We start from the raw sequence: 25,459 nt of genomic DNA, 5'->3' as shown, positions 1-25,459 counted from the left end.
CTGACCAAGACATTCATTAAATTTTTTTTATATCTACTCCGAGTTTCTACAAAACATTTCCTAAATATAGCAGATAAAACTTAAAGGATTTAAGTGGAAAGCATAAAGTTTAAGCGGAAGTTTGAGTCTGGTAAAGGGCTGACATCGCCGTCTGAGCGTGCATATGTGTGACGTCAAGGCAAAGTTGGTTGTAAAGGAGCGGAATAACGTGGTGAAGGAAACGGGAGATAAAACAGCGGCCGTGTTACGGTGACCACCAGGGGCCGGCGGAAATGGTGATAAAGTGCAGGTAAATAATGTGTGTTGCTCCAAAAATGAAGAGAAATCGCGGTCGTATCCGCGCGGAAGATGAGAGAAGAATTCTCGTTTCGGTGTCACCTCGTTTTCGTATTTTAGCGCGAGAAGATAAGGATACACAGTGTTAGAGCGGCGAACGGAAGAAATAACGTAACCCTTTTTTACGACATTAAAATACGGCCCTCCCATTGTTGGGCGAAATCCTCGGTGACTCGTTTGCAAAATCAATTACGAAGCTACGCACGATTTAATTTAGAGATTAAAGCCGCGGGGGTTAATCTGCATTTCGTTGCAGACACGCGATAAATTTCGTAATAAATAATTATATGAAATTCTACCGAGTAACAATGTGATAAATCTAAATTATCTGCAAGCGGCTCGTTATCGAAATGTTCTTTCTTCCTAAATCGTTTTCAGCTTTGTCATTTTTCATAGCTGTTCTCCTGTTCGGAAGTCTCGAACTGCGAACAAGTGTTCCATTGATATAACAAGCGTTCCGTTTTGGTTAGAGTATTTTCCAAAATACGAGACTGCACGTTCCGGTAAAATCGCACGACGTGCTTGGAGGAAAACGAAGGTGCCGCGATATGACGTCGATACGCGATAAGATTTCACGTGTGTTCGGCTCGCGTCGTTCCTGAGATCCTCTTACCCCCTTAACGTCACACGATTTAGTCCGCGCACGAGAAAAGCTAGAGCCGACGCCAGCAAGTGCTCTGTCGACCGGAAGACATTGATGACATTGTTATGCTTTGGTCTACATACGTTGTCTGTATACACTGGTGCGCGCCGCTGAAATTTATCGAACCGTAAAACACACGACACATTCCCTCACAAAAGGGCGCGGTGGCATTGAAAAGCCGTTTGTACGTTCTTATCCGAAAACGAAAAGCGCAAAGTAAACATTTTCTGGAAGCCCTCGTACACGCTCACGTGCTCGATGAGCCTACGGGGGATACGGGGGATACGGGGAAGCCTCAACCCTTCCGCCACCGAGGGCGTGTCCGACTGGAATTAAAAGCTCGGCGACAGTAACGCGAGAACATAGGGGAGACGGTCGATTAACCCTCAAAAGAGCGTGATCTTTTAATTTTATTTTATAGCCACACTCTCGTTATTTAGACACCCGTGATAAAAAGGGAAGATTTATTTGGAAAAGAGTAAAATACGCGTTACAATCCTTCAGTCACGAGTATATCAAAATTCTGCGTTGTCCTTTAGACACGGAATACGATAAAAGTGTTGGATCTTACTAGCATCTCGAAAGTATGTTCTTTACGAGAAATTCCGAGTTCGTCGTGAAACTCGCGATGTTCCCGGTCGCCAGGGTAGCCTCCCCCGAAGGGGAGAGCAAAAACTTTGATTTCCGATCAACGCGCAGTTCAAGTATAATCGACAGACCTCGCTCGGCTAACGGGGTATTCCCCGCGCACAAACGCGATCGATGAGCGGAAATAAAGTTTCCTTCCCACGAGAGAAGCGTGTTCGCGGATGGCGAAATCGTCTAGAGGGGAGGAGGAAGGAGAAAGGAGCGTGAAAATCTCGACGCGCGCGCGCGTGCACGCTGTCGTCTTCCGCTTCTTCTTCTCTTCTTCATCTTCCGCGCGCTCCTATACGCGCCGCACCGTAATTGACTTAGCCTGCGTGGAACGCGGAGGTGGGAACCCGACGGCTGTGTGCCAACGAGAATTATGTGGGGCTTTCACATCGGCAAGAGGATGAGTCGTTTGGATGACGGCGGATAGTCGTGCGGCGAAAAGGCAGCTCCTTATCTAGCTCGGGCTAGAACCATTACGTAGATGAAGTTATGGTTGTTCCTCTACGCCCAGCTCGACTCGTTTCAGCGACACTGCCTATTCTTCCCTTCCATTCTCCTCATCGTGTATATACGCTCAACAGATCGTCCTTGTCTCTTTCGGCTTCTTATCGAGACTTGTACGTACCATGTACGATCGGAAATGCGTTTTATGAGCGCTGCCGTGAGAACGCGATGTCTTTCATGTTAGCAGTTCTGTGGTTCGTAAAGTTTGCGGGAGCTTACGCCAGTTAGTTGGCTTCGTATGTTTGGTTTGGCTGTGTCATATAATGCGCGACATAAATAAAGCGATGATGCGTCTATCCTCTCTCTGCGGAGCGCTTGCTTTTCTATATAAACTATTCGACATGCGATACACTTTACCTGGAAAACGCTCTTCTTTTTTTTTACAATATACAAAAATTAGTATTGTTTGTGTAACATAACATAAGTAAGAAACTCGTACGAAGATTCGCAGCTTTTTTGAAGACGCGTTAAAGCACTTTGGAGTAATTTTCTTCAATCAGAAATGAATTCCACAAGCATTACGATGTCCTCGTTATTGGAAAGTTAGGAAAGAGGTTACTCCAAATCGATTTGAGAATTCGTAAATAAGAGAAAGTACGTGAAACACTCTATATTGCTATTTCGTATTTTCACGGGCGAGTGGTATTCTCTAACCTGGGCGAGAGAAGGGTCGTCGAGCTATTTCGAGATCTAGAACGCGACACGACGTATGTACGTAAGTTTTCCCTTTTTTGCGCCGGCGAGAGAGCTCGTTCTCCCGATTCCCCGGTGAACCGTGCGCCCTAAGAGTCCCGAGTGGCGTAACCACCGGCGAGTCGTATATCTAGAATAAAGGGGAAAAGGAAAAAGGAAGGAAGGGAAAAAAATGTCCCGGACGCGGCATCCCGCATACGTGATACGTCCCTTGTGATACTCCACTTTTATCGGGCATTGTCGCTTGATCTCCAGGTTATTTCTGCCGGATTCGCGCAGTCTTTCTCCTTTTTAAGAATTTAAAATTTGCGTTTTTTGATAGACACGACCATATTTATCATTTGTCACGAGTAACATAAGCCTTCGTTTTCGGAGACCAACAGCAGCCTTTTCCATATCTCTTTTACTGGAAAATAGCGATTTGCTGCGTTTTATAAGCAAAACTAGTTTAAAAAAGGCGAGGATTAATTTTAAACAAAATAATTCTTGAAGCGATATTTTACAAAAATATGTTCTGAAGAGATTCCTCTTTAAGAATATCAGGAATTTTGTCAAAACGAGCAAAGTTCAAATATTCTAAATCAATGTCCGAACGATCACCTTTTGCCATTTTTATCAGGCCATCACTTTAGGACGACGTGACCGTAAAAAAAGATTTCATCTCGGGCAATGCATCTTTATTTAGGGACAATTCGTCCCGACGTGCTGCGCGCGAAATAAATCTCTATTATCGGGAAAGCGACCCGTGCCATTCTTCTTCAACGCCCGCGGATCGCAATTAAAGATGTAGTCGCTCAACGTCGAATAATCGCTCGCGGTTAATTCTAATTTTCTATCGTTAATCTCGTCCGGATGCTAATACGGGCCTCTTTATTAACGCGCGGAGATTATTCGATAAAGTCTTCTGGATTGAACCCTGCTAGTTATTCACGGATCAGGACAAACGCTCCCTTTGACTACTTGTTGAATCTACTCTCGGATATCATGCATATACAAATATTGCCCAATATATCTTTGATGTCCAATAAAAAGCGCTTATTCAATTTCCTTCTACTTGAACATAATTTATAAAAAAATATGCTAGTTAATAAGGATTGGCTACACATTGCTTGAAATACGAAGTCACAACCGTTATTGTCATTAATTTTGGATTATTTAAGCTATATATTTGTCAAATATAATATGAGAAATTAATACTACAATATATTTAAAATATTTGCATCTCGAGGCAAATATCTTGAATATAGAGGTATATATCTTAAATATAGGTATCTCTATAATATAAAGGAGCTTATAAAACGAGGTTAATTATCAATTTCGATAAACGACCGCAGTCCCTAATGAATGTAATACTATGAATTTTCGTGAATTATTGCTGAGAAGAATAGGGGGAAAAATATTACCGAGAAAGATTTTTCTATCGCTAAAAGTGATACTATCTCAATATGCAGATCATAGAATTTTCAAAATATCGCTCTATATATCTTCTGTGGACATTTATATGCACTACTGCACAATTTTTTTGTACAAATTAATTGCGTGCGATCTCCGTATCCCCAAATGAATTTATCTCCGGTTGCCGCCTCTGGCCGTCAAATTATCACGGAAATATCTCCCCTCGGACGAATCGTTTTAAATATTTCGTGCCGCGATCGTGGAACGAAAATTCCGGATATAACCACCCAGTCGATGCGGGATAGGCGTCAACCGTTCTTCTCCCCCGACCGTTTCGAATCCCGTCATGAGCCGGCATTGAAAGCGCCGGCAGCGCAGGACAATGAAAGCTGTAGGAAAAGGGCTGGCTGACTGGCTGTTACCGCGAACGAATTTGCATATACCGCAAACGGGCCACCCCCGTATGCTTTGAGGGTTTACATGTGTCGCGGGTTAATCTCGTTTCGCACGTACAGTGACGGTTCTGAGCGAGGAGGGGGCGTCAGACCCCCGGCCGTGTCCTTCGCTGCTGTTCGTGTCAGTCAGTATTTAATCAGCAATGTTATTTAATATTGGTAGGGTTGGCGACGTCACCGCGTGCGTCTGCGTGCGTTCGTTAGGTACGCGCGGCTTCAAGAGGCAAATCCTAACTGACGATAACGTCGCTGGTAAAAGCGCGACAGCGAGTGACGTCCGGTATGATTTTCATACATATCACGTGCGGCTGTCCTAGCAAAATTGCGATCGTGTCAACGAAACATCGACGAGCGACGAACTCGAAGAGACAGCAATGATTTTAGATTTAGCAAATCCTTCGGTGATCTTTGATAAGTTTCTTTAAGAAGAGTATAATAAGTAATCTCAGCATGTAAATACACATGTAACTGACACTACTATACGATATAATATATTCTACGTTGTTTCCTTCTAATATTTATTTCTTAAAAAATAATAAAAATCTAATATCTTAAAAATTAATCTAATAGATTAAAGAATATATTAAAGGAAAGATATTATATCCAATTTACCTCACGATATCGAAAATTAATAGGAAATTTCAAACGGTTATTTAACTGGCGCCTCTACTTTGTTTCACGCACACATAGAGCGCTTTTGACAAAAGAACACTGCCTGCCCGTGACTGGAACGAAGGGAGAACGACATACCCTACATGACCCTCGCCCAAATCGTGCCACAAACATATATAAACGTGAGAATTGCGGGGAAACTCGGAGCAATTTCATGAGCGTATAAATAAATTCATAGCGTGATGGTCGGATAGGCGAGCGAGTACACGCACAAATGTCAGCGAGTAACGTGTTTCTGGCGGCGCACAAGCACTCTGCTGGTTTTAGCGTAAATAGGCGCGTACACATACACATACGCATACACACACAAAATCCTTGAATTCGCAGAACAATGGTAGCCGATCGACGTATATCGCGGACCCCCGATCGTATCCACTTTGTGTGACGAATATTAATGCCGTTTACATTGGAACGTACGGACGTTCATGACTCTTCGCGATCCGTTTGTGCGCAATTAAAGCGGATAAGCCAATAGTGATTAATCGGTCTTGTAAATGCGAGAGTGATCGCAACCGCGAGTTTACTTTAAATCTTATTTAACCGTCACGTTTCAGCATTGCTGGTAATTTCAAACCGATATTACAATTTGCAATAAATCGATGTTGTTGAAAGCTGAAAGAATGGTAACGTTGCGTTATTTAAAATATTTAAATTGTAGTTTACCTTATATCCCAATCATCTTTCTCGAAAATTAATCAGAAATTTAACGATTGCCTTGAACTGAATAAATATCATTGACTAGAAAATTAGTAAAATTTAGATTAATCAAGAGATCAAATAAAGATATATCCGAGAAATTAACTATAGAATCAATCAAAAGATTGAGTAGATTGGTCAAAAATTAATTAGGAAATTAATCGGGATTTAATTATTACATTAATTAACAATCAATCAGGCAAGAAAATTATCTAGAACATTACCTAGAATATCTAGAATATTTAACTGGATAACCAGCTAGATAATATGTATACATAATGTTTAATCATATTTCTTATCTGACGAAATTTGATAATCTAAATTCAAATGAGCTAGCTTTTCTTATCAAAACGGAAATTCGTGACACGCAGTGGTCTTGCGAGACAAGAAGACGCAACGAGGTGTGTTAATTATCCAGGTGGCAGTGTACACTTGATGCAGTGACCGCAGACTTAATTCCAATTATGCATATGCCAATGCTGATTCTCTTTCGGGTCGACAGACGAGTCTCTATATACGGCGAGTCTATCTAATATTTGCGGCCGGTGACTTTTTAACAAGCCGCCGCAATCCGTTAGTTATCCCGGTTCAATCAGCTAACGACGGTGGAAGTAGAGCGAGAACTCGATCGCCGTAACCGTTAACGAACTCTTCCCGAATGGAACCGCAAGAAAATATCGCCCGGCCGGCCGTTGCAGAGCGCTGAAAATTACGTATCGACGTTTTCCAGGTTTCTCGAAACGAGATGAACGCTCGCGAATCGCGAATCGTTTTAGCGCGTATATTTATGACGCGAAAATGCGGGGTGATACGAAAGTGCGAGATACGAGGCGAGATGTCAGACGAGTTCGTGTTCGTGTATATAAATCGAGAACTTACTTAAGCGAAACAACACGCAATGCATCTCTATGCGTTCATCTTGACACGTAATCCGATATAACAGTTTGCCGTCAATACAGAGGTCGTAAGAATACCAAATCGCAAAGTGGCGCGCGATTATATTGTACTCTTGCAGTGGAAGAGAGGGAGAGAGAGAGAGCATCTGTTCAGAGGATGAGGTAAATTCCAATTTAATTGGTGCACGTAGGGTGGCGCACGAATATCTATATTGTGCAGCCTGAGCGTATCCTATTCCGCTATTCGGAGGCTGCGAATATTATATTAATGTAATATTTCGCAACACCGGTGCTTTAACAATTTAATTTCGTATTCTATAATATTCTATAATCATTTAAAGTCTAAAATATAATGCCTTTATACTAATATTTCCATTAAATTTTTAACGTACTGTGTCGAAGTAATAATCTGTTAAAAAAATAAAAAATTTCCGAATTTAAAAATTCCAATTCCAATATCTCAACAGCTGCTTTGAGCCGCATTAAATATTGCATTTTTGAGCAAGTAATCCCCCACAATATATAATTTACACTTCTATCATTCTATTCGTGCTGCAAGATTTACTCTTAATCGGATCGCACAACGTGCGCACTCAAGAATAACGCGAAAAGATAAGTTGATTATTGCGAAGTTCATTACGCCTGCCGTGACTCATTCGATCGTGATGTACGTAATGTGTCTGTCGCAATATCCGGTGTCTCCGTCGTGACGGAAATAATTTCGTCGCATTTAGTCCGTTTGCCTGCCGTTAAGAGACTGTGCAGAGAACGCGTTCGAGACTTGTAACGTACACGCCGCGCGCCTTGGGTGCGCCTTAATCTCCCGTGTAATCCTAGCGAGTCACTTTGTACGGTACGGAGCGGAGCAGCCTGCCGTCTGAGCAAACTACGATCGTACTCCTAGCTGCCGGGGCGAGCGCAGCGTGAACGTTGCGAAACTGTAAACACTCCGCGCTATTGTTTCGTCTGCCGTTTGTAATATTAACGGCAACATATTGTGAGTCGCACGGACCTCCCCGTTTACCCGTTACAATCCCCCCGATGCGCGACGGGTTTGCGAGTCTCTCCGTTCCGAGTCAAGCAAGATAGCGAACGATATTTTATATAGAGATATAATAGAGCGTATAGAATGCCACACCGCTCTATTACGGACTTTGCCGACTAAATTCGGACCATATTTCTCTTCGACGAAAGTTCGATTTCTCTCTCTCTCTCTCTCTCTCTCGCATGATCCTGTAATTTTATATCGTTATATATAAGCTCTTATTTTTTAATAATTTCACAAACAATCAATTCCATTTTAATCAAAGAGTATTAGAGTAAAGTAGGTTTCAAGATACCCTTCAATTATAAAACAAATACGTATTTCGATTTTTTTTTATCAGACACAACGATACCAAAGTAATGGCCGTTCTATGCAAATCGCGACTTTTTGCATAACATCCGAATGAATGACGTCGGTGACGTTACCACGTGAAATCGTTAAAACACGAAAGGCTGGCACAATAATATTAAACATTTGCATAAAACATGATATTATATGAATTAAAAATATCACGTATTTTTTTTTGTAATTATATATGGAAAGGTAAAAATTACGACGCGCGTAAAACTTATGTTACCAGTTTGTTGTAGAAAAAGCAGGTAAAAGCGAGGCACAATTATTCATTAAATTAAACGCCCTTTCGCCCTTTCGGCATATACCATTGTTATAAAAATCTCACTCTGTTCGATTAGTTTAACCGAATCCATCCTCGTCGCTCGCAGTTTACATTCCAAAGAAACTTCGTTAATAATTCGCGAGAATTTCGTAATGTAATCCACTTTATTCTAGTCGCGGCATGCGATTACACACGCACGCGCACACATACGGACCGTCGCATTACGGGACAGCTTTTAATTTATAGTTTCGCGACACGGGCGCAATCTGATGTCCGCAGGCTAATAAATTTTCCATAAAAATACCTCGCAGACGCGGCCACCGGAGACCGCCGGACCACTCACTCGATCATATCGCGTTTCAGCTTCGTGAAACTCCACCGCACGCTATCGGGCATTATCGATACGCGTCCCCTCCGTGTACCGTCGAGCAGCTCTTAACGTTATAGACATAGACAGAGGAAACTCGATGCGCGACCGCATCATGTCGTCCGCCAAAATTTTAGAGTCACCGCGGAGTGCGGACGCTCTTCCCTACAACACTGACGCGAACTCCGCCTGTGTCTGCGAGTGACGTGCAATACAAAAGTTATGGCGAATACAATCCCAAAATACCGAACATAATTTTAATAATAGCTCGCTTTATGAGTAATTTTAAAAAATAAAATTCTGCTGACATGAGGGGCAGACCTAGGATTAATTAAAGCACACAATTTAATTTTATCTATTTCTTGTAAATTTTTCGAGGAAATTCTTCGAGAACTAGAAATATTTTTTCTTTTCTTTTCTAGAGTCAAAGATCGAGAGTCCTTTGAAAGAGTGAAGCCTTCTCGGGTTCTCTCGCCAGGTTACGCGGCGGCCAATCTTAGCGCGGACTGTTTCACGAATGAAAATTGATAAAACGTCCACGTATAATTCTGGCCTTACGAAGCACGGGCGAATCACATATCGCTTCTCGCGCGGGATAAGAAAGGATACCCGTGGCGTTACGTGACTCCTGTACAGATAAAACGGTCGTACACTCTCGCGAAAATCTCGCTGCGCGCTCGCTCGCTCTCGCGGTTTCCCATGATATTCGCCTCCCCTTGAATACGACGCGATGTTAATTTTAATAACGCGCCTGAGTTTGGCGGCTCGCGAAAGCTGCCTCTATGAATACGCGCTTATACGCCGGTAATTCAGGTGTTTTCCCGCAGATTAACCCTTTCGAGGATGACATGGGAGAGACCTCTGATTCATGCTGAAAGTGATCACACTTAATGCACACGGTGTCATAAGTAAAACTATGAGACGAAATATATGATAAAATATAATACTATATCGTCCATATTTCCATATCGGGTTAATTAATAAATTCATTCCTAAGTAATCTTGAAGCCAAGTATAGGAGAGAAAATCGAGAAGATACTGAAACTAAATAGCTATTATTTTATAACGAATGAACAGAATGAAATGAATTAAAAATGAATTAAATATTATCGTTTTTTATGACGGGCTTCTTTTATAATCTATAGTATAGCATTTAATTCATTATCCACTCATTACAAAATAACAGCTATATGTAACTTAAACAACTCGCCGATTCATATTTGAATATAAAATATTATTAATTTCTTTTCAATAGTAAAAATTTATTTTCCGCAGAAATAGATACTCGCGAATATATGCGCGTAATAAAAACGTGTCGATTTATATACGAAGCTGACCTAATGTAATATAATTATATATTGTACGAATTATTTATAAAATTTAATTAATATATACTAAAGAATATTATATTACAATACGGTATAACCGCAACGCATTGCAATATAATATCATTTGTATTATACATTTCGTCGAGTTTCATTAATGAAGCAGTATGATTACCATAAATTCAGTTGCCACTGATCTTCGTTTCGTTGCGACAATTTGCACGGTTCATATTACGGCATCGACTCAACGACGCGTGCATGAGCACGCCACATTTCAAACGTGCAAACTAGTTATAATAACCAACCGACAAACTTTGTACAAATATCCGGCTTGACGCAGTGTATCGTTAATCCATTGGCGAATCGTAATTTCGCCGAAACTACAGCCGTCGCGCGAACCCGCGATAATATCCGGCACGTTTTGATTGTAATTAGGTGACGAGCTTTGGGGGATAAAGTCCTATTATTTCCGCGAAATCTATACAACATGAAAGAGGATAAAAGCTAAAGTTTGTTAACATCTTTTAAATATTAAATTAGCTATTTTATCTGTATCTGCTAATAATTCAGCCAGATGAACTTTTACCATCAGTATTAATTGATCAAATATTAACTACGAATATTAATTATCAATATTAACAGTATACTAATCGTATATATATGTATACAAAATAGATTTTTGTTTTTTCATTTATTTCGTCTCGTAAAATGGGTATAAACTTTTATATTAAAATACGAATTGAATACTATTATCTTATCTACCACACACATGTACGAAACAAATGTACAATCATATTTTATTAGAAGAAGTAAAACATAAAACTTAAAAATCGTGTTATTTTCCGTGAAATAAGCGTGAACTTCACTCAACCCATTTACCGTTCTAGCCGATAGAGTCTTTCGCTCGGTTAATCATGTTGCACTTTTATACATGGCGAACGTTCGGCCGAACGTTTTCGAGCGACATTGTACGAGATCGTCGTCCTTTTACCAGCGACGGCCGATGGATTTCGCGTGGCACGAGCGATCGTTGCGGACGCCTTTGATCGGCCATGCGACGTTTTTTTAATCGCGTTAAACGTTCCATCGTTGCCCTCAATCATCCAACGAGCTCCCGCGCTCGTCAAGTCTCTTTCCTCCAGTCTCGTATTTTCCCCATCCGTCCCATGTCGGTTACGGCCGCGGATCCGACCTTCTCGATTCTCTCTTTCTCTCTCTCCCTCTCTCTTCTCATCGCGAGACACGCGACACGTCCGTTGTTTAATTAAAACCAGATCAAAATGACGTCTTCCGGTGGAGCTCGAAGCCTGTGCTACACGAGACACGACGGCTTTCAATTAATTCAACGTCGGTCCCGCTGGACGATACGCCGAACGATAACGACGGCGCACCGATGTGATTCGACGTCCCGTGGACGTTGCGAAAGAACTTGCAAGATAGCGGACCATCCATGTCTGTCTTTCGAGCGGCGGATCGCACGAGCCATGTATACGTCTTGGTGGCGTTATTTTATTTAAAATAAATTCTCTCTCTCTCTCTCTCTCTCTCTCTCTCTTGTGCATATAAAATACCGTTGGTTTAATAATACGGTTTCTGAAATTTACACGCGATTCATATTCAGACCTCGTGCACGATAAAAGGGGCGGTAGGTGTAATTCCATTGTTTGCTGCATAATTTCCAAGCGAAACGTTCAATATAGAATGTCCGAAATAGCTTTTTATCATCGCAAAATGTGCAGCATCGGCGATTGCGAAACAGTACTCGTGATTGTTTATTGTCCCGTACGCGTATATTTTACAGATGTGTGTGCGTGCGTATTATACGAGTACGCAAGCATTAAGCTACGTCTATCGATTAGATAACTATATCGTTCTTTGCCTTACATAATGCAGCTACTCGAGACGAGCACACAAGAATTGTTTGCGCGCGATATTGCGACGTCGTGCAGGAAATTTACATTAACGTCTTTTAGTTCGTCTCGTATACACGGTGCACGATCACATAACACGAGATCATCAATCGAGGCGCGTTCAAACAATATGTGTGACGAATGCAATTATATATATGTATATATATTATCGGTAGCGCGCTTTCATTCTGGTATGTCAATATTAATAAAAATAAATAAATAAAAAATTACTACATTCACGTGTTAATAATAATAAAAAATATTTATCAAATAATTCGAAACAAGTAAAAAAGCGCGACGAAAATATGAAATTTCCTCTATATTCCGAAATTACGCTAATTGCGCCAATTATTTCGTTTTATCTGTGTTGACATCGGGACGTCGCAATCGCCGCGTTACGAAGAAAAAGAGTAGAAAAAAATTATTACAGTTTTTCTCGCCGGACACTGTCTGAAATTCATCCTTGACGCGGCGCAATCCGAATGCGAGAAACGAGAATCGGTTGGGTTACTGCATCACTTGGTATGCATCTTCGTCTCCCGGTATTACTTAGGCGATCTCTTAAATCCTGTACGCAGTTACGGCGGTCGGTCACCTCGAATACAAAATCGACGGGGTCGCGCATCACGGGGTCGGAGTGCCCCTCCTCTTCTCTCCCTCCCCCCCCCCCGTCTCGTCTGCGTCGTACAGTCCGATAATCAGAAATCGGCGCCAGAGGGCTGATTGCTCGGAGGGCGAAAAGAGCGAATTCCTAAGGCGTGTGCCACGATCGTCGGCAGCGTCGATTACCCCGATTCGCAATGGAATATTTCGCGGATCGAACGTGGGGATATAATTCGCCGACAAGCACGTTTCTCCCACAACTCGTTCCAGTAACGGCCGAAGTTGGAAAGTCGAAGTCGCGGCATTGGGTTATGAGGTATCGACAGCAGAGAATGAGCGACGGTTTTCGGTCTCGTGCATCCGAGTACAAAGACTACAAGTAGCCTTGTTCTGCGTTATAAAATTGAACACGCGATCTTCATAATATATGTAACATAAGTAGAAGTAAACGTTATAGGAAAAATGTCCTTCATATTCTGTCACAGAAGTGAAAAGAGTATTTCTCGAAAATAATGACTAGAAAATCCTGGCTATAATTAAAGGCGCAGAACTTTGATAAACAGACCTTCCTTTTCGATATTTACTTTTTCATCGATTATTTATTATATTAAAACACAAAATCAGTTTTTCTCTATATCGTTCGGAGACCAATCTTATATTTATTCAGGAGTTATATAAGATCTCCCGAATTAGGGGCATATTCCTAAATCCAAGTATTAAAATGCTTTATTTATGTCTTTTAGTGCAAGAACGACGTGTAAAAACTCGAGGCAATTTATCAATATCCCGCTGTTCCCTTCGAGCCATCTTATCCTCAGAATTTCAACTTAGAAAGTACGCGCACATATATACGCACACTAGTTGTAACCAGAAAGATTTATCCTCCGACTACATCGACCAAGACGCTCACTTGAAAGAAAAAGCACTCACCCTTGCTGGTTAATGCTGCCGCACCGACGAATTGTATGGCCAGGACAGCGCCAACCAGAAGAAACTTTCCGGAACCACCGCGCTTCGCCGCAACCGATCCACATTTGACACCGGATGACCCCTTCGACGCTCGGCGACCGCCGGTCCTCATCCTGCTCGCCCGAGGATTGCATCGACGTGATCTTCTGCCGCGATCGTCGCCGCCGCTGCCGCCGCCGCCACCACCGCCGCCGTCCAGTCGAAATACCGACGTCGTCCCCATCACGGCCATAACTGATCACTGTTTAAAATCCTTCCCTCAGATCAGGTTGCTCCGAGATGCAACGTCACTGGCGCACAATCTCGAGGACCTCCTCCGCGTAATCCTTTAATCACTCGGGGACCAGGGTTGACGCGGCAGAGAAATTTGACAGGGCGCCGGGCGCTCCGCGGCACGATCGTCACAGACCGACACAGTCACACAATCCAAACGAAACACACACGGGAGCGCACACTACGGTTGCCACGTTTGCGAGCTGTTCCAGCGCGCTGCAGGGCACACGAAAACAACTCAGTTACTGCCTCCGATCCCGACAAACGGGTGACAGGTTGGCCACTGTCAAAACAAAACGCCGAAACCGTCACTTGCAACCGCCGCGCGAGTGGCGCTACACCTGGCGCGCCTTCGCGAACTCGCTCGGTTCCACCTAGAACTAACCGCGCCGGGCGTCTCCGGAGGGCAGGTCCTCCCCCATAACGGCGACAGGTCTCTCTCGTCGTGCCCTGGTCGAACGGGGCGCTACGCGCGGTAAGACCGTGAGAAAGAGAACAGAGAAAAGAAAAAAAGGGCCGGAAAGGCTAGCCCTTCTCGTGCTCGCGGCTCTCGATCTCGAAAAGCGCTCCCAATTTTGCGATTTCGGCGAACGCGACTGCTCGCGTTGCAACGCTGTTGTCCTCCGTGACAGAGAAGAGGGGGGGTGGGAATCAACGCCGAAGAAGGAGAGGGGGGAAGAGGAAAGTCACTCGCGCGCGGGTGGGCGGGTCTCGCCGTGAACCCTTGAGAGGGTTGCGGGGGGAGGGGGGGAAATGTCGGGTGACAGTAGTGGAGAACGAGAAAGAGAGAGACGGAGAGTTAGATATTTGACGGATGAACAGAGAGAGAACGATACAGAGAGAAAAAGAGAGAGAGAGAAGGTGAGAATGTACACTGAAATCGCGATCAAAGCTGCGTATTGAAACCCCCAACGCAACGTGCTGCCGCGTCGAGACGCCCGGCGCTACTGAGGCGAAGGAGAGCCCGTTCGGGGGTTGCTGCCGCTACGCGAGGTTGGGAAGGGGTGAGAGATTGCGGGGGCGCAGAGGGATGATGGCAGCGCGGCGCGCCTCGGATATTCTCGCTTCTCTCCTCTCTCTCATGTCTCTCTCTTTCTCTCCTTCTCTCCTTTCCCTCCCGCGCACCTTCTTCTTCGCTCGTTTTTCCGCACTCTCCCCTTTGTTTTATATATCGAATTTTATATTCCCGGGCTCTTGATCTTATTTTATTCCGTGTAAAATTATTTATATTATTCCGCGCAGCCCCGTGTGAATCCCCGGTACTTCCGTGTTTCTCCTTACGTATCGTTCACTCGCGATTCCCTTTATTTTGCGAGCCTGTGCTAGCGTTTATATTCTTCTCTCGTTCTCTCACTTACTGTTCTTGAAAAATTTAGGATAATTAGTGGATTCTTCCTTCCATTTGCTCTTTTCATTCCATTCTGGTTTGCCATGTCAAACGCGAATCGAAATACAATGCAAGAGTGCAACGCGGTACCTATCTAGAAAAAAAAATTCTCGTTCGTGACATACAATGCTTTTGGAGCAAGAGAATTCGATTAAGCGCCACGATCGAACGATGCATTGCTTTATGCGCTCTGTGATCGAAGCTGAATAAATTTTCGTCAGAATGCGTGGCATTCGTACACATCCCCACGCGCGCTGACAAGCCGCAACTGTTTTGCATATTATTATTTTTGACCTCCCCCCCTTTCTCCGCCTCTCATCTCCTCCTCTCTGCGTGGAATCCAATCGTGAACGGGACGACGTTTCGCAAAAACGAAATTAGCGTGCAGCAACAATATTGCTCGCATAGAGAAAATCGTCGAACAATTTGCGGATCGCTGGCAACGAACGCTTGGCACTCAATGTCGCCCATCGTGATTGACAGTCCTTCTTTCTTTTTTCCCCCCTCCCTCGCTACGTGTAACAATGTCGATAATTAATCGTCGACGTAAACGTTAATTAAATACATGACAGATACAGAAAGTGGGAAATGAGACCAAGTTGGCGCGATTCGTGACGAATTCAATAGCGGTTGTTAGCTGCTCGAGAGAGCGCGACGCCGACGCACTTCTGTAATTTTTCCGTAATTATGCGTAACGATATCGCTCAATGGCGACCGACGAAAAAGCGACGGGACAGTAATCAGGGAGCGATCGAAATCGGATTATCGGCATCCGATCAATCGACAATCACGTCCGGCTACGGTCGCTCGCGCCGTGTATACATTGCGCATTGCGCGTGTTGACATGAATCCGACGGATAGCAGATAGATAGCTAATTTCGCTCCGTGATTCGCGTCTCGAGTTCGAGCATGAATAAACAATGTTCGACTGTACGACGATAATGAATTAAATGCTCTCCAATAAGCCACGTTAATTTCGAATGAGTAATGTCAATGATATTACATTTCTTTTAAATAAAGAACATTTCTTAGAGCACATTTGTCGCAATTATAATGTCAGTATGTAATTTTATCCTAAATGCCGACATATGTATTTTAGCCTCGGCTGTGATACGCGTGTAATTAAAAGTGCATTTACATTTTAAATAAAATAACTTTATAGTTATACTTCTGCGTATAAAAACGTTATTATATGTACGTTTAGAAATATCATATACTTGTTGTTAGAAGAGGAAGATTTGTAAGTGTACCTCGAGTGTATATATGTCAATCCTAGATATATTACTAGGTAAACGACAGGTTCTCTAACGCATCCGGGGGAGAAAACGTCACCGGCGGAAATGACTCTGAGGTCGTTTGTTTCCGTTTCAAATATTAAAGCGTCCAATTAGTCTGATGGTAACGTGAACTTGCGAAACCGCCGTCTACTCGGACAGTGCATTAAGCTTTGTCCGCGTACTACAAACATTGCGGACGCGAGCGCAGAACCAAAGAACAGAACGATATATAGGGTGCATCAGAAATCCCACATAGTTCCCCCCCCCCCAAAAAAAAACCTATATACACTACAAGCGAAACTAAAAAAAATAGCGGCTATTTTATATCGCCGCAGGTATATCGATTGTTTTTGTTTTACCAGGCGATTAAAAACTGAAAGTTTTTAGAGGGAGAAACGTGTTACGAATGTAAATAGGGATAAAATATTATTGTCTAATCGATTTCAGGTACTTTTTTAATCTCTTCTTTTAAAATTTAGTTTAAGATTTTACAAGATATTTAAAAAAATATCTGAAATGCAGCATAACGTCTAATCAAAGGAAACTTGTCAAGAGATGTTATTGTGAAGAGTTAATGAGATTGGACGCGACAACAAATTTATGAGGGAATACCGCGCAACTTCTGAGGCACTCTGCATCGCGGGATGTATATGGGATGACATCTGATCTCACGGAAAATCAAAACTCGAGGTCGCGTATGCTTTGCTGGAGCTTAATGCGCGTCGCCCGTTTCCGCCACGCTGCTGAAAACGCTAATTCTCGTCGTCGTGCGCCTGTTGTAAAGAGGCACACGACCACGATGGTCTCCGAGGAGACTAGAAAAGAGGAATGAAATATTACACGAAGTCACGGCCGTGGATTGAAATGGACGACGAATTTCGTGGACGGAAAAGCGAGCAGCCAGCTTTCATCCGGTTACATCGCTCAATAAATGTAATGTGCTCCGTAACGAATTTTGCTCAGAGTAACAAAATATTTCTAAACAAATTATGAGATCGAATTGCATTTAGTACATATAATTATAAAATATTAATCTGGATATATTATTAAATATTTTCGCGAACACTTTGTACGACCTATCGTTTGTCTTTCTACTTGCCCGTATGTCTGGTTCGGTTCGTCCGTTTCCACTGTCCGTCACTTCATCGCGAAAGATAAAGTTTCTACGTGGTACATCAATTTTGTCGGAGAATCTGTAGTTAAATATAAATAAGGATGAATCTGAGTCGCTCTCTATAATACATCAGACGCGGAAAAGTTAGATCTTAAGTGCTTTTCTTGAAGTTTTGCGTGATAAAATATATCAATAGTTCTGAAAGTCAGGAAAATCGAAAGATGGACAACGATAAAACGGGTCTCTTTATTTCTTTTTGTTTTCTGTCCATAAAAATAACACGTGTAAGATAAAAGTTTCTACCTCTTCTCTCCAGCGAAAGTGAGTGAAAATTTGCGAGAATTCTTTTGTACGACGCGTTAACCCGACACGCGAGAAGACGCGTCGCGACGCTGAAAATTCGTGAATTACACGTTGCTGGCGTTGCTGTCCGCCGATTCGCGCAGACGTAATCAACCGAGAAAAACGCGCGATGTAACTTCACGAGAGGGACGACGATCGATCTTGAATAACTTAAGGATCTCCGAGGAATCCTTCACGCCGGCGGAGAAAGCGCGAGCAATAGCCCGAAGTTTTGTCTGCAACTTCAAAAGACTTCACGCCAACACCAATCGAGTGTCGCAAAGTGAGCTTTGCGAGCGCTACTTTCACACGTTTATCGTTGTGAGAATCACTTCTTTTTTTTGCTCTGGCTCGAATTTTTTTCAGCGAAACGCTTGAGGCAGTAATCTTGCACATCTTCTACGGCTTTTGACTCGAGATCCGCTTCAATCGTGATAATTACGGAGTTCATTACATTAGGTTCATTACTTTCACATGTCTAACATTAATTATAGAATTGCGCATTTAATTGCTCGTCCGGTTATTTTATCATTAGTTTAATCGCTTAATACGATCGTGCGCGCGCGCGCGTGTACAGATGCACCCATTGGCAATGCGGCGTGTAAATCGCTGAAAATTTGTAAATACCACGTTCAATTACGCGCATCAATTATTTTCTAATCAAATGGTCGCGTAAATAACATGTACAAATAATAATGCGCGTACGATTTTAATGCGGATTAAAACGCGTCAGTAATGGCCGGAAATAACTGGTCGGCGATATTATTTTGATAGAGACATTTATTAACGATGCCGCTAATGAAAAGCTAATTAGTAACTATTTGTGCGCGCGCGATCTATAATGCGACAAAAAACAAAGTAGCCGCGCGAATCCAATTTTTACGTATTCCATATTTAATTCCATATTTAATTTAACATGAGCTTTTCGGCAAGTTCCGTTAATTCGCTAATAGCCAATTAAACGTCGTGCTATGAAATATAGAAATGTGCTTTCGGATTGATTCAATATATTACGCAAAGCGAAGGTGTTCTCTTTTTTACACGAGTAATATAATGCCAGCGTGTTAAACGTGTCAATAATTGCAGAGAGAAAATACGCTGCCATGTTGATTAACAATTTGCGACATAGTATGATAAACAACGCATCCAACTGTGTCTTTTTATGAAGGCAGATTTTATGAATAGATGATGAAAAAGTAGCAAAGGAAACAGCCCTTTTTTCGTTGTAAATTTCGCGAAGATTGAGAATTTGTATAAATCGAATAGGTCACGCATGAAATAACGGATTTCTTGCCGTGATCCAAACGCAAATTTATAGCGACTCTTCAAAAGCGTATGGCTTCCGCCTTCAAAAGCGCATATCGCTATGCATCTCACGGAAATGACGAGGAGAGCATTCGCGAGTCTTTCCATGTCGACTTTACGTCCGGAAAGCAACTTCGAGAAATACGAAAAAGTTCCACGACATCGATTTGTATATACATATTTTGCGATTAATTTGCAAATGGAAAATGATGCGCCTTTTAATATTATACAATATAAGATCTGCGGAAGTTATATAAATTGCAAATATCACTAGTTTTAGCATTAAAGCTAAATCTGATTAATTCTTGCAATAAAATAGATTTCCGAAGAAATTATAATTTGCATTTCTTAAAATTTGCAAAAGTAAAAAAATTTACAAATATCTAACCAAATCAAATTACTAGACAAATATTATAATTCATTAATATTTAAAAATGTAATCTAATAATTTGAGACTTCACTGCAGCTAATTATAAGATATACCAAAGAATTTCATGTGGGATAACTGTCAATTGTCAAAAGAAATCGCTGCTCAATCAATGATTAATATATTGTTTTGTGTCACTTATTTTTCTGCAGTTGACATTTCTATGAAGCAGATCCAGCACGCGCGAGGAGTGTGCGACCAGCAAAAACGATCTTTTCTGGAGATCTTTTCTGGAGACATCTGCCGCGCGATTGTTTTAGTCAGATCGAATTGGATATATTTTTACTACGTGCGAATTCGTTGTGACGCACGCTCACGTGGGACGGAACGAAATTGCTTCAATCTTTAATGGCAGCAAATTCTTCAAGAACCGTGTGCCTGTCTGTGCGCGCGTGTCTGGTGTTGGTCGTCTCGATTTTTCGTTTGTACTGTATTGACAGAATCGATACCTCTATTTGATACCTCTATTCTCGCTGCCGAAAGACAAGATTGTTCACAACTTGTTAAATTAATAGAACGTAATTAGCGAGCAACTTTTTCGATCAACGCTCGGACGCTCATATTGAGTTGCATTATAACCGCATAATGGCAATTGTGATAAAGTCTCCGACCAGCAATTAGAGCGTAATTAGCGCTTTAAAATCAGTAATTGAGTAACGAGTTCATATTGGCATCGTAATAATTAATTTGCTTTCTAATGTAAGATTTATTGGACTGTGTGTTATGTTTACAGGATCTTAGCAGTTCTAAAAAGATAAAAAATTTTAATTCAATGTGTGATGTGTTTTATACAAGTCAAAAATTTGAAAAATAATTTAAGCTGCATTCTTACACAAAATGACGGCAAAAAATTACTTCCCACACGGATATACAACAGTTAAATAAACTTATCTTTCACGATGCTGCTATCAGATCCTGTTGTTCCACGCGAAGAATCTTCTTACCGTCTCGGTCTCGAGTTTTCGTAGACCTTTCGTAGACGAACGAAGTTTGCCCGCCGAATTTCGCAAACGGCGAAAGTCGCACAAAGTCCATTGCGAATTTGGCACAGCAGATGCTCACTGCGAGTATCACACAAGACTCAACGCGAATACTTCCTCTTCATCTCCCTCCGACCTTCTATCTATCTCTCTCTCTTAGGAATACTTCCGTCATTCGCTGACCCGCGAGAAGCCAGCTGTCGCGCCAAAGTTCAGCAAGACAAACGGCTATTAAGAGAGGCGAAAGTTCACGCGGGAGTCGCTCGTCTTCAGACAACGCAACAACATCGAACTAACTGTAGGAAAATTAAAATTTTTCAACCGAACAATGACGAACTTCTCTCTGCCACCACTGCGAATAAAATATATTGCGATTAATAATCGCAATGTCAACTGCATGTGTTCAATAATATTATTGTAAATCTCGTTGTTAAAAATTGGAATGCCATTAAAAGCACAAGTACATAGTAAATTTTCAAATTAATGGCAATAATTTTAACAACAGATTAATATATTGTATGTTAGTCAGCTCTCTCATAGAAAAAATTCAAAATTTGTTTACAATTTTCTAACGTTTAAGTTAATCTTGAATAAAATTTTGTAGAATCTTTCCGTTAATTCTAATAGGTCAAATAGTAATTTTATTATATGCATATTTTAATGCTAATAATCTTACTAAAGTCAGTACTCAGTGTTAAAAAATATAAAGCTCCCGAACAAGTAAACTCAGTTTCATTTTAAGTGAATAAGTTTAAACGAGTACTTCTTGCGAAAAACAAGGTCTAATTTCGCTGGCATCACGTATCGCAGATAATACGAGTGGACGTCGCGCCGCGGAGAGCTCGGAAACGTCAAAGAGATTTTACTCTCATCAGAGTCCACGCTATGAAAAAAAAGCTGTCCGGCGTTGCTGGACGTCGCATAATAAATCTCCTTCAAAGCGCATTGCGTTCTTCTCATTTTTCAGGACGTAATCGTGGGACGTAACGAATGATTTTCACGCTAATCGGAAAAAATTCTGGCGAATCTCACGTCGAAGATTAAAAAGCTTATGAATACACAAAACGTCTCAACACGTTCTTGAGATATTCTCGTTAAAAAGTTATTACATTGTACGTGACATTTAATACTGTGTTCTAAATAAATCAAAATTTCTTTTGTCGCAAATATTGCTTCGTTAGTCAAATTGAAGGTAATACCACACATTATTGATTTAATTCTCCAGACGCGCTTCAGAGAGTCCCGAGCTAATTATTCCAGAGTGCAAACATAAGTAGCTCAGTAATAGATGAGCGTTTAAATGTACTTGCAGTAGTTCGTTTCGTTTCTGCTACTATTCCGGCCTTATTAGAATAAAAGCGCCGCCGCCGCCGCGCCGCATCGCGCGCGGAAATTAAGTGGCGCGAGCCGTACTTAACTGGTTCCAGGCTGAAAGTGCTTTCACGTGTCTCCCGGCGATCTTCGAAGGTGAGTTTATTTACGACACCGTGGCGACGCGGGCCACGGGCATGCCGAGCACGGTCCCGTAATTTCGTATACGACCGAGAATGACCGCCGCAACCGTAAATAAGCGACGACGAGACAAGGGTTTCTCGCGTGCGAGAGAAAAAAAAATAAGAGCCGGCTGTGCACTTAACAAAAGTTACGCCCGCGTTTTCGTCCTATCGCACGTATTCTTTCGCGATCGATAGCGATCCTCCTTGCCTAGTTCAAATAAATTAACGCTGTTTACCGAGCGTGAAAAGGATCGGCGTAAAACGCTGCTTCAACGAAGCATGATACGGTTTTTGTATTGTTAGCATAGATGCATCGATAAACAACCGATGGCCAACCATTGAATCGACAGTATTATACAAAGTAATGAAACAAATATACCTATATCATATATATTTCTATGAAAAAGGCAAACGTTTTACGCTACAAATTTTCAATTGTTATATGATTGCAATTTTAAACGCGGTATTATGTTTTGCAAAAATAGAGATCTTACAATTATTTATTATAAAAATCAGTGGTCACATTATTAATACATCCTTTATCCATCCTCGAATTATCCCAAGCTCACAAAAAGAATCGCAATCGAATGTAACTTAATGGATACGACATAGCTTGCGCGGCTCGCGGTATGACATAATCGATAGCAAAGTTCTGCGAATAAGAAGCGATTTGTAGAAGGATTGAATTATTCATGCGTTCATACCATCGCGCACAGACACGTCGCAAAAGTTACGGAGATCTCGAATGTCACCGCATTAATTCCGAATTACAAAGTCGGCTACGTAAAATTTTATTAAAACTAAATCGCCAACTGTAACGGGGGAGGGGGAAAGAAAAAAAGATCAATGTCTATCATTTCTTATTTCATATCTCGCGGACTGCTCGCATAATCGAGAGAAAAGTGTCTTGTACAAAAATTATTTCAATTATGTCGAAAATTTCGATTCTGTTCCCGATTCGTGCTCGACTACGTACGAAAAAAGCCTCTAACGAAACTAAAAATCAGAAAGATCGGAAAAGGGGCCCATAACTCCCTCGATCCACGCTTTTTATCACGTATCACGAAAGAGCGAGCGGCGCTTTGAAATTCGCGGTGCGAGCGCGCGGCGCAATTGAATTAATCGGGGCCGCGTACACTCGCCGCACCGACAATATAATGCACTGTCGTCTGCGGTCGCAGCACGACCGAGAGCTTATATCAAAAATCATTAATTGAACGTACTCCGGTTCGCGGCTCGCGTCCGGGTTCAAAGGTAAACCGGGATTAATTAAACGTTCCGCGTACGAACGAGCGAGTGAGCGAGCGAATCGACCAGATAGACAGAAAGAGAAAGAGGGAGCGCGTGGAAAGAGAACTACCTCATGTGTCCCCCTGGTAAAGATATTTTACGTTACCGGTAAAAATCCCATCCTCTCGAAATGGAGGAAGGGGACGGTTGGTGGACCCTCCAATTACAGCCGTACAGCCGATGCGCGCAAAAAGCGCGCGACTGGCCGAAAACGAGAACGAAGAAGGCGAGCCGATAACGAATGTTGACGCACTCGCGTATCGCGAACACTCGACAGGGTGTTCTTTGCACGTGGAAGCACGTGGGCGGACTTCCGTATTTGGTGCCTCGACGTGATCGTTTGGCGATCGAAGATAGAGAAATGAACGATACGAGTTGTACATTGGCGAGCTCATTACGACAGCCTCGACGGTCGGTCGAGAGTTCGAGAGCTTTCGACGAGAACGCGAAATGGGGAAGACCCTGATGGACAATTACGAAATAGTTATACAAAGGTAGATAGGCGGGGCTTCGCGGAAAACCGATTGAAAATCTTCTCCTCCGTGGAAGCTGCGGAAATTCTCGTTGATGTTCCGACAGACCGAAATAGATATCATTATGGTATAGTAATAGAAAATGCAAATATTAATAAGATAAATCTAGTGGGCAGCCACATGAAAAAGCCGACGTTCTACTTACGGGGAACCATCGAAAGTCTCGGTGGCGCGAGATAATTGAAGGATCGGAGTAGCCGAGGGCATTTCGATCGGGAGTTCACGTGGGGGAGATTATTCGCAAGGTTAAGTGGGTGACGTCCGAACAGATCGCGGAGAGCAGGGCGCGCGATAATTGAGAATACCTCGAAAGGGTAATTACTACATAGGCAAGAGAACGCCAGAGTGGACGCTCGAGAGAGGAAACAAGCGGCAACTCCTCGGGAAAGATATGAGGTACCCGGCAAATTACAGGGCTCGAGAGGGCCTCCCAACAAGCGAGTTACGATTGGGGAACTTCAAGTGGCGTATTACACCCGTGGCACGCGATCTTTTTGTTTGCGGAGGAAACATATCGCGCATTTGAAAAGCCGGGAAAAAATATTCGGAAGTCCCCGCATGTAATATTTCGCAACAGTTGGAACGGTTGCTCGAAACTTAAATAAATGAACGAGACGATGCGTAAGGGAGAAGCAATTTCCCGATAAAAAAATTAACGAAATTGCTACTTGTTAATTATTAGTAACTATAGTTTATCACTGCGAAATGATCGTTAGTTAAATAATTGGTATAGTCTACAACGAGTTATCGTATTGTCAGCGTTATGAGAATCGGATGCTTATTGATAGCGCTAATTTGAGAAGCACGCCAATACAACTCGGAAACACAAGTTTTTTTTTTAATAACTCTCATCAATAACAACAATCGCAATTTCGCGTGCGCTTTTTCGCAACACGCGAGACGTCGAGTGAACATGCGAGCTCTTTGTGACAAACGAACTTTGCCCTATCTAAACACACGGAGAACACAATTGCTACATAATACAGCAAATCATAATACGGCCATTTGAACAAACAAACCCTTAACCACTCAACTAAATAAATAGCAATATATTAAACGTACGTATTAGTACGTACTTGACATAAATAACGTAATAAAAGCCATTGCCTTTCGCAATTATAATCGCGGTTGATAATTGATAGTGTGTGAAACACTGAATTAAATTTAAATTAAATTTATTTCAGATGCACGCACGGATTATTATCTCATTTTTTTTTCTCTGCAAAAGTGACTATAAGGGTAATTCATTTAAGTGTTAACACACCTATTATCTC

The 25,459-nt window shown here is 42.1% G+C and overlaps 1 protein-coding gene across 1 annotated transcript in view; it reads right to left on the bottom strand.

Annotated features, from left to right (window-relative positions):
- Positions 1-15,070, bottom strand: part of LOC139818466 (uncharacterized) — a 182,514-nt gene extending 167,444 nt beyond the window's left edge. The window contains exons 1-2 of the mRNA XM_071787209.1: positions 14,908-15,070; positions 13,723-14,500 (exon numbers count right to left, since the gene is read on the bottom strand). Of these exons, the coding sequence (XP_071643310.1) occupies positions 13,723-13,993 (271 nt within the window). The 5' untranslated portion in view covers positions 13,994-14,500; positions 14,908-15,070. The remainder of the gene's footprint in view (positions 1-13,722; positions 14,501-14,907) is intronic.
- Positions 15,071-25,459: the final 10,389 nt, after the last annotated feature.

Source organism: Temnothorax longispinosus, chromosome 8 (genome assembly GCF_030848805.1).
Source record: "Temnothorax longispinosus isolate EJ_2023e chromosome 8, Tlon_JGU_v1, whole genome shotgun sequence".
Taxonomy (NCBI): Eukaryota; Metazoa; Arthropoda; class Insecta; order Hymenoptera; family Formicidae; genus Temnothorax; species Temnothorax longispinosus.
Note: the sequence above shows the minus strand (reverse complement) of the source record. Positions and strands in the feature narration are given on the sequence as shown.